Source organism: Malus domestica, chromosome 07, assembly GCF_042453785.1.
Source record: "Malus domestica chromosome 07, GDT2T_hap1".
Classification (NCBI taxonomy): Eukaryota; Viridiplantae; Streptophyta; class Magnoliopsida; order Rosales; family Rosaceae; genus Malus; species Malus domestica.
Genome location: NC_091667.1, coordinates 14,542,103 through 14,553,141, shown reverse-complemented (window position 1 = coordinate 14,553,141; position 11,039 = coordinate 14,542,103). Strand labels below are relative to the sequence as shown.

General features: G+C 39.1%; 1 protein-coding gene across 1 annotated transcript; it reads left to right on the top strand.

Annotated features, from left to right (window-relative positions):
• The first annotated feature begins 9,544 nt into the window (after positions 1–9,544).
• On the top strand, positions 9,545–10,099 carry LOC114825853 (uncharacterized mitochondrial protein AtMg00810-like). The gene has a single exon (XM_029104885.2). The coding sequence runs from the start codon at positions 9,545–9,547 to the stop codon at positions 10,097–10,099; it is 555 nt and encodes a 184-aa protein (XP_028960718.2).
• Positions 10,100–11,039: the final 940 nt, after the last annotated feature.

Genomic DNA, 11,039 nt, shown 5'->3' with positions numbered 1-11,039 from the left:
CGACGAGGTGGTTGCTCAGTAGGCGGCGATGCTCTCTAATGGTGGTAAGGGAGTCCCTTTTATAGAATAAGGGATCGCTCATCAATACATAAGTGATGAGTGCTCTCTCATGAAAGTGAGGGAGTCCCTTTTATAGAATAAGGGCTCGCTCCTCAGTACATAAATAATGGGCTAAGTCCCCCAAGTATTTTTTATGAGGCCCAATATATGGTACATAATGTAGTCCCCCAAGTCTTCGGTCAATAGAGTATGTTGGCTAGAGACTTCAAATTAAATCCGTGTATGGCCCAAAGTGGCAGTTGTTCGGATGTGGTATTTGTATACCTTGCACTGAAGCTTTGTAGGTAAAGCTTTGCAGGTGAAGCTTTGCAAGTGAAGCTTTGCAAGTGAAGCTTTGAAGCTGGAGCTCTGTAAATGAAGCTTTTGAAGATAGAGCTTTTTGTAAATGAAGCTTTCGAAGCTAGAGCTCTGTAAATGAAGCTTTTGAAGCTAGAGCTTTTGTAAATGAAGCTTTTGAAGCTGGAGCTTTGTAAATGAAGCTTTTGAAGCTAAAGATCTGTAAATGAAGCTTTTGAAGCTGATTGACATGAGTGATGCTCATGAATGTTTATGTTGATTGACATGAGTGATGCTCACAGATGTTGACATGAGTGGTGCTTATGAATGTTGACATGAGTGATGCTCATGAATGTTGACATAAGTGATGCTCATGAATGTTTATGTATGATTGAATGAGTGACGTTCATGAATGTTTATGTATGATTGACATAAGTAATGCTTATGTATGATTTGGGAGTACTAGACGTACTTTTGATCACCTGGTTGGTGATAATAGTAGCAGGTTGCTGAATAGTTTTGGAGTACTAGGCATGCTTTTGATCACCTGGTTGGTGGTAATAGCGGTAGGTTGCCGAATAATTGTGAAGTACTGGGTGTACTTTTGATCACCTGGTTGGTGGTAATAGCGGCAGGTTGCCGAATAGTTTTGGAGTACTGGCCGTACTTTTGATCACCTGGTTAGATCTATTTTGGGCTTATGGGCTTTCACCCTCTACACAACATTCCATCCCATTTATTTTGGCCTTTGCCTTTTTTTTTTTACTTATTACTATTACCCTCTGATGGGGTTTATACAGATGTCTTCGAAAAATAGGAAAAATACATCATAAAAATAAGAAAAGTAAATCACATCATTATGGTGGGGTGTTTACTCCTTGCTTCTTTTTTTTTTGGCTTTCTCCTTCCGTTTCTGCTTTGCTTTTGCTTTTGTTTCTGTTTCCCACTGCGTTTCTTTGCTCAAGTAGACATATCCTCTGGGCCTTCAGAAAGTGATTTCACATGGCTACCACCCTGTAAAGTAAATGTTCCTTGAAGCAGGAAGGCAAGAATGTTGTTCAGATATGGGCACATGCAAGCTTTGCATAGTTGCAACAAATAATTGCAATGGACATAATATATATAACAGGTGAGCGCATGGTTGGAGTTCATGGAGGACTCGTTGGTGGTACCCGTGCCACTGCTAGTGGATGATTGTTTTTGCCTTTTTTTTTATGATGGTATCTCTTTCTTTTTTAGTTGGTGGTGGACACATTAATTCGTCAGATAAATTTTTTTTATCTTCTTTCATCAGCTTTCTCTGTCCACCACGAGATTGAACCTCAGGTCCATGATATAGGTCCATCTGAAAAGCAACTTGGGATTGATTGTATGATCCAAAAGCTACGTCGTTTAAATTGTGTGAAGCTTGGCGACGTGAACTGGATCGGAGAATCTGGGAGTTGAGGAGCTCTGAGCAAGAGTTTCTGAAGGCGTGCAGATCAGAGATATGGCGTAGATTCGGTATTTGAGTCGGGTTGACCCGTTGGATGGGTCAGACTCGGACGGAGGGAGAGGATATATGTTACACCTGCTTCATATATGTAGATCAGAGATGTGCAGATCAGAGACACGAGATCAACTTCTGCTTCAGGATCCTCTTCCCCCGACGTTGGATGAACCTTCAACCTCGAGATCAACGCTCCCATTTTCCATTGAGTAAATCAGATTTGAGTGGTTTCGTTGTTGGGTTAACTGCTTCAAGTTTACGTGCAGTCTGATCAACAGTTTGCTGGTCCTTTGGAGTGGCATCAGCGCCTCGATCGAGCGGAGCAATGGCATCAAGAAGCTCGTCCTTGATAGGCTGAGTGTCTTTGCGTTTGTTCAAAAATGCAAGAAAGAATGAAACTTTGGCTCTCCATTTCTGAGAACTTGAACTGCAGTTGGAGAGTGTGAATGGTAGTGGTGGTGGGTTTCCTAGGCCATGAAGAACATAGGTGGCCATTTGGGATTGTGACTACTTTGGATGAATGTATCAAAATTACGAATAAGATTGGGTTTCTCAATGCAGTTATTCACAATCTCCTTCAAGCTCTGTACCATCTTCCGAGATCCCACCGATATGCCAGAAATCCCAGTATTGCCCTTGCCATTGTTGGCCACTCCTCCACCGCCTCTCCCGCTAATTCTCTCTCTTTCTCCCTCCCTATGTGAGAAAACCATTATTAGATCTGAGACTGCCGATACAGTGTCGTATTGGGTTTATAGTTGTTCGCCTCTTTCTCTGTGGTTCCGCCGTTGCTGCCAAACAAAACGAACAAGGAAAAAGAAAAAGATCATACATAAACAGTCACAGCTCACGGGGATGAAAGAAGCAGGAGGCTTTTTCTGACTAGCTACTGTTGTATGGCACTGACGTTGCTGGTGCGTGGTTGACGAGTTGTCGACCGTCTGATTAGGTCGGACCTTCATAACTCATGATGATTAACCGCCTCCTGATCGACAGTTGCTATTCAATATCTAATTTAACGATTTCTGGTAGCGATGGTGGCGGTGAGGCTGTCTTTTTGTTTTTTGTTTTTTTTTGCAATGGCAGGGGCATAGGAAGATCAGAGAGAGCAGAATGGAGAAAACTACCGCAAGTCTCAGCGCGAGAATTCTTTTTTTGCTAAAAGATTCTCTGAATTTCTGCCACACAATAGAGATATAGAGAGAGAGCTGATGAGTGTTTGAGATTTGGATCTTTTTTGTTTCTGGGTTTTTTGTGATTTTGCAGATTCACGATGGAGGTGAAAAAAATGAAAGAGAACCGACATAGTTTTTTGTGTCGATTCCCACAGACGACGCCAAATGTTGATGCACAAAACCGGAAGTCTTGGAACAACGTAAATCCGACCGTGAATCTGCAAGAAATATAAATAACACAAGATGTATCGTGGTTCATTCCAAGGTTTGGGCTACGTCCACTGATTGTATTTCTCTGAGAGTATTCATGAGGGAGAGAGTGTGAAAGCTTTGCTCTAGATAGGATAGGCTTAGGGTTTGTGAGGATGAGGATGCCCTTTTATAGAATAAGGGCTCCTCCCCTTTTTACATATTTGCCCATTCATTTATTACATAATTACATTTGAGTCCCCCGAGTATTTATACGAGATCTAAATACGGAGGCCCTAAGTATGGTACAAACAAACATGATTTTTTTTTTTTTACTAAAGTGACAATAAACGGACACTAAAATAGACACTTGAACGTTTTATTGTCTATCAAATGCATTAGAATACGTGATACGGTATGATAGCGATATATATATTGTGGTAAGGTGATTGTCATGAAAATGGGGTGGATGGTAGCGGTACCATTGATGGTGATGCAATGGGAGTAGGATTCTTTCTCTTCTGATACATGACAGTCAGAGGAGGTGAATATACTTAATTGGAGTTTGAGAAGTTTTGTGAGGATGTTGGTATTGGAAAAAAAAAATTAACTGTGGCTTACTCCCCCAAAAAATGGCATTGCTGAGAGGAAGAATCGTATTATTGTAGAAATGGCAAGAACCATGCTTTATGAAAAGAGATTACCTATCAAATTCTGGGGTGAAGCAATGCGCATAGCTTTCTATCTCTTAAATAGGTGACTTCCTTTGAAGAGTTCAGTGGAAGGAAACCAGGAGTAAAACATCTCAAAATGTTTGGTTCTGTATGCTTTACTCATATTCCAACTCAACAGAGGCAAAAGCTAGATGAGACAGACCAAAGGTTGTGTTTGTTGGGTATGAGACAAGAGAGAAGGGCTATAGAGTTTTGGATCTGAAGAGTAACAAGATCATTGTCTCTAGAAGTGATATCTTTGATGAATGAGCAATGTTAAATTGGAAAATCATGGAGACTGTCCACATTTCTATGTCGTGGTCAAATACAAATGAAGGTGCGAGTATCACTGAGATTGGAAATGGCTCAAGTGAATGATCATCTTCTTGTGTCATTAAGTTGAAGTCTCCAAGCACATATGTTACTAATGGTGTTGAAATTGGTACTAGGCGGAATATTCCGTAAATAAAATTTAACTTTGCACAATAGACTATTCAAATGAGCTAGTCAACTAGTTACAAGTTAATCAGTGATATAAGGAACAATTGCAAGAACAAATCCTACCTGACCAATACATACAACTAATCAGAGTCTGCCCAGATTAATTTCACAATAATGATTCCTAAACTTGAACCTATATACATATCAGTTCATTATGTAAACATCATTGACAAAGCAATTATGAATCAAATTATGCTGGATTGACTAGTCAAACTCACTAGTCAACTAAGTACAGATTCCGTCAGTGAATCAAATGTAAATCTACAAATCAAACTTAGTTCACTACAAGTTAAACTAGTAAACAACAATTCAGTTCATTACTCATTGTATGTAGTGTAAACTTAGTAACGCATATGAAGGAACAACTCATAAGATGCATGAAACATATGCAAGTAAGTAAGATATGTAGACAAGTTTAAGAGACAAGAAATGCAAGAAATTTTTGGCCAAAAAAACCCACATCTGGGTTAAAAATCGAGGACTCTCCATAATGTTTCCACATAGGCTCAAATCCTAGATCATAATCTATGAAGTAGCTTATACCTTTGTGCAACCTTGCCTTACACGAGATGGACTTCTTCGATCTTCATGAAGTGGTAGTTACTCTTGAGCTCATCACCTTGTAGCATTGAAATGGTGTCGCCTGCAGTTTTCACAAGATGACAACTTCTCCTGAACTCTTTACCTTGTGGCATCGAGATCACCACCAACGAATACAAATGATATGATGATAATGATCAAATCAAATATGGATCCAACGACCAGTCAGTTTCTCCGGTCAAACCGTTGAAAGAAGAAATTGACGAGAATCCAAAAAAGGGTCAGTTTAAAGATTTGAAACTTAAAGAACTTGACCACAAAATTAAAACAAAACCACGAAGAACAATGCAACCCTATTATTCAATGATTAGGTGTTTAATGCATGAACATAGTTTTGTGGCTAGAGTTTTAATAAATAACACAAAAGGTAGCTCAAAACTAAAAACCACTGTTTTAAAAATCCCCACCTAACGCCGCTTAGGCCCTGCCTAGGCGTTAGGCGGTTGGCCATCGCCTCGATTAATGCCTAGGTGTTTGAAAATTAAGAAATGACGCTTAGACCTACTGAGGCCCCCACCTAGACTGCCTAGGCACCTACCTAGCCCACCCATACCCACCTAGACACCTGCCTAGGTTGCAACTCACTTAGACAAAAAATAGATAACTTTTATTTTGCATTTTATTTTTTTAATAAATTGTAAGAGACTTGTTGAATAATTAAAGGAATACACATTATATATTTGTTCCCCATGTTTTTCATTATGTTCCAATAGCTTATAATATATATGTCATTCCATTTTCTAGTTTATGATGAAATCATATATATTTTAAGTATAACAGATACACAAAATATAGTAGATTTAATTAAATCCGCCTAGCCTGCCTAAACCCCATCTAGCTGCCTAGGCGCTAGACCTTAGCCCACAACCCGATTGTGTCTCCTTGTTATTGTAAAATAGTTGGTAGCTCTTCAAGGAGTGATTTATGGAGACTGGTTGGAGGCTACTTCCCAGCTGCTCCATTTCCGTCCCTTTCTCATATACATGCTTCAACCTTGTAAATGTTACACATGAAAAATATACATCCAAAATTCAACATGGTATCTGAGCAGGAATTCTAAAATCTTGGCTCTGAATTTTTCCGTTGCATCTTATTTTTTTCTTCAAGCTACGATGGCAGAAGACAATTATTTTGAAGCTGAAAGCTCTTTGGCTACTGCAGCAGGTTCCGACGTTGAGGTTAATCTAAACCAACGTCTCAGTTCTGTCTTGTTGAATGAATTCAACTATTTTCCATGGGCTAGAGCCATATCTCTTGCACTGGGAGGAAGATCTAAGCTTGGATATGTCTATGGTGTTATACAAACGCATGCAGCCACGTCTTCTACATTCGAGTCATGGTTGTATAAAGATCAATTGGTTATGTACTGGTTATGTCCTGGTTACTTAATTCTATGGAGCGTAGAATTGGTGAAATTTTCAGTTATTTAGAGTCATCCATGCATCTGTGGAATCAAGTCAAAGAAATGTATGGGAATCAGAACAACGCTTCTCGTGTCTTTCAGCTTAAGAAAGACATTGCAAATTTGCAACAAGAAGGTAAGTCATTTGTTTAACATCTTGGCAGCTTAACGAGTATATGGAACGAACTTGATATTTATCGACCTCATACCACTAATTCTATTGTCCTAATAAAGATAGCTGAGGAGGATAAGATCTTTCAACTCTTGGCAAGCTTAGGCCCATGGTTTGAAGATCTTAGAAGCCATGTACTTATGAATTTCGAGCTGCCATCTTTCACAGATGTGTGTACTATCATTCAAAGAGAAAAAGTGAGGAAGAAAGTGATGAACTTGGAGACCAAGTCAAATATGCCTGAAACTAGGGCTTATGTTTCTAATCATAGTCACACTGAAGGAAAGCCTTATAAAGGTAAAAGGCTTGACTTGAAATGCAACTATTGTGATATAGTTGGGCACACTCGAGATAGATGTTGGATTCTTTATCCAGAGCTGAAGCCAAGCTCCTTAAAGGATAGCACATGCCCCTAGAAAAGCTTGAATCATCTGCCCCACTGAGCCAACCATGTAGCTGGTTCTCAACTTAGGGAATGATAAACTTCATAGCAAATCCTACCGTATTGATCAATGAGTTTGCAGCTTATCTTCACAAGAAACAGTTGCACAATGATTGTTTGGAAACCACTATGTCTGAAAGCAAAAATCACACTGCTTTATTGGGAAAGTTCGCTAGATTTCTTGCAAATTCTGACTATGTTCCACAAGGTGATATTCTAGGTATCTTAAGCTCCTTCTCAACCACTTTTAATGCTAGTTGTGTGCATGATTATTGGATTATAGATTCAGGAGTTACGGATCATATGAAATGTCAACTCACCAAACTACATGATTTTACAACAATGTCCATTCCATCTCAAGTGTCAGTAGCTAAAGGGAAAAGAGCCTCAGTTGTAGGAAAAGAAAAATCAATCTTCTTTCAGATCACATAGAGTCATTAACACTTTATGTCCCTTCATTTCCTTGTCAATTTTTATTCGTTGGAACCCTCAAAAAATCTTCAAATTACCTGGCCATTTTCTCTCCTCACAATGTTGTTTTTCAGGATATCATCACCAAGAAGATGATTGGTGAAGGTTTCTTTTTTAATGGACTTTATTACCTAGCCAAAGATTTCAAGACTTCCAAGGTTTTTCAAGCTAGTTCCAGTATACCACAAGAACAACATCTTTGTCACCAACGATTGGCTCACCCTTCTGAAAAAGTGATGTCTTTTTTGTTTCCAAACCTGTGTAAAGACAAGATTCAATGTGATGTTTGTCACTTGTCTAAATCTATCAAATTACCATTTGATTCATCCATGTCTAGGGCTAGTAATCCTTTTGAAATCATTCATTCAGATATTTGGAGACCAGTTGTTAAGTCCTTTGATGGATATAGGTATTATGTAACCTTTGTGGATCATTTTACAAGGATCACTTGGTTGTACCTCTTAAAGTTTAAAAGTGAATTTGCAAGTGTGTTTCAAGATTTCTATAAACTTGTTGGCACTCAATTCTCATCCAATATTCACATATTAAGTTATGATAATGGCACTGAATATATGTCCAATAATATATCACAATATCTGAGCAACCATGGCATTCTTCATCAAACAATTTGTGTTGGCACTCCCCAATAAAACGGGGTTGCTGAGAGAAAATTCGAGACCTTCTTAAGAAGACATGTTTCATATGCATGTACTCAAGAAGTTTTGGTCACAAAGGGTACTCACATCTATATACCTCATCAACCGACTCCCTAGTCAAGTGCTAGTTTTCAAATCTCCTTATGAAGTGTTGAACGAGCGAAAGATTAATCTATCTCACTTAAAAGTCTTTGGGTGTATATGTTTTGTTCACACTCAACCTACTCATCGTGATAAACTTGATCCTCGGGCTGTTAAGTGTGTGTTCATGGGTTATTCATCTACACAAAAAGGGTTATAAGTGTTATAATCCAGTCACTAAGAAGCTTGTAGTGTCTAGAGATGTTAGATTCGATGAGTCAACTCCCTACTTTACATAGAAATTGGTTGATACAAATCAATGGGAGTTTCTGCATGATTTTTTTCCATTACCTAACATCCCTTCATATCAAGAAAACCAAACAGAGAATGACACTCCAAGCTCACATATAGAGTCCTTATCTCAAGCCTCCGAGCCACTACCTCTACCACAAGTTCCAACTCGGAGAAATCCCACAAAAGACCACCATCCTCCATCTAGGCTTGTTGATTATGTTACCTATACTACAAGATATCCCCTAACAGACTTTGTCATTTACAAAAGATGTTCAACCTCTCATGCTGCTTTTCTCAATGCCCTACATGATACTCATGATCCACAAAGTTTTCAAGAAGCAACTGAGCATGACATTCGGAAAACTGCTATGAAAAATGAACTTCAAGCTCTCCATAACAATGGAACCTGGAGTGTTATTAAGCTTCCTTAAGGAAAAAAGACAGTGGGCAGTCGTTGGGTGCATAAGACAAAGTTCAACTCTGATGGAACTGTTGAAAGACACAAAGCTCGCTTGGTGGCTCATGGTTTTACTCAGACTTATAAAGTGGATTATAAAGAAACTTTTGCTCCAATTGCCAAGATGAACACAGTGAGAGTATTGTTGTCCATTGCAGTTAATCAATCTTGGCCTTCATATCAAATAGATGTGAAGAATGCATTTTTACATGGTGAGCTAGATGAGGAAGTGTACATGAAGTTGCCCCTAGGTCAACCTCAATTCCATGATACTGACATGGTGTGCAAACTTCATAACTTTATCTATGGTTTAAAGCAATCTCCACGGGCATGGTATTCAAAACTTAGCTCAGTACTTGAAGAAGTTGGTTTTCACAGAAGCAATGATGATTCCTCACTTTTTGTTCGAATTGGTTCAATAGGAAAATTGGTTGTTTTGATTTATGTTGATGACCTCATAGTGAAGGGTGATAATATTGAGGAAATTAATTCCCTCAAGCATGCCCTCCGAGTTAGGTTTGCTCTCAAAGATTTGGGAACTCTTTAAGTATTTTCTTGGCATTGAAATGGCCACATCTTCGAAAGGGCTCTTTCTAAATCAAAGGAAGTACATTCTTGATCTTCTAAAGGATACTGATATGGTGGATTGTAAGCCTGGTCGAACTCCCCTTGACAGTAAACTCCAGCTCGACATGCAAAGTGAGGCTCCCACCCATCTCACTGACTATCAAAAGTTAGTTGGGAAACTGATTTATCTCACAATCATATGTCCTGACATTTCCTATGTTATGAGCATTGCTAGTCAGTTCATGCATGCTCCCACCATCGCTCATTTACGCGTTGTTCAAAGAATACTTCATTATCTCAAAGGCTATTTTGGTCGAGGTATATTGATGAAAAAGAATGGTAACATTGCCATCATGGGGTACACAAATGCTGATTGGGTTGGAAACTCTCTTGATCATAAGTCAACCACTGGATTATGCACATTTATGGGTGGCAATTTGGTCACATGGAGAAGTAAAAAACAAAGTGTCATAGCTCAATCAAGTGCTGAGGTTGAGTATCGAGCAATGGCATCCACTGCTTGTGAGCTCATTTGGCTAAAAGGTCTTCTCTAAGATTTAGGGTTTCCAAGCAGTTAGCATGTGTCTTTGTTCTGTGACAATCAAGCTGCTATGCACATTGCTTCCAATCTAGTTTTTCACGAGAGGACTAAACATATCGAGGTTGACTGTCATTACATTCGAGCACAAGTTCAATCGAAGGTTATTAACATTCATTACACACGCAATCATGATCAGTTGGCTGATATTTTACGAAATACCTTCCTATTGCTCAATTTCAGCGTTTATTGTTCAAACTTGGCTCAATGAACCCCCTTGATCCATCTTGAGGGGGAGTATTGGAAGAAGTAGCTAAGGCTTGGAAATCCAACTGGAGCAAATCAATCAAGTCATACGTTTTTAGTGTTAGTTGTTTGTTCAATGTAGAACTCTCGGCTAAGGCTAGGGTTTTATTCAAGATATTGTTTCCAGCTTGCTTTAGCGTACAATTAAGGTATTGTGTTTCCTTGTTATAAAATAGTTGGTAGCTCTTGAATGAGTGATTTAAGGAGACTGATTGGAGGCTGCTTCCCAGTTTCTTCCTTTACGTGCCTTTCTCATATATATGCTTCAACCTTGTAAATGTTACACATGAAAATATACATCCAAATTTCAACAGATTTACAGGCTTCTTCTTCTCCATAGTTCTCAAGGCGAGCACATCAATACCAACGTCTTCTAAGAAGGTGACAGGATCGAAAGCTATAGTTTCAGCGAAGAGAGCATCAAGATCGTCAGCGAAGAGAGCACGAAGGTCGTCTAGCACCAGGAGTATTGTCTTCAACTCTTTCCCATTACCAAAGCATCGTTTCGGCAGTGACGGATTTACAGGCTTTTTTTCTCCATAGTTGCCATGGCGTGCACATCAATACCCAAGTTTTCCAAGAAGGTGACGAGATCGAAAGCTGTGGTTTTAGCAAAGAGAGCATCAAGGTCGTCAAGAAGCTCTCCCTCA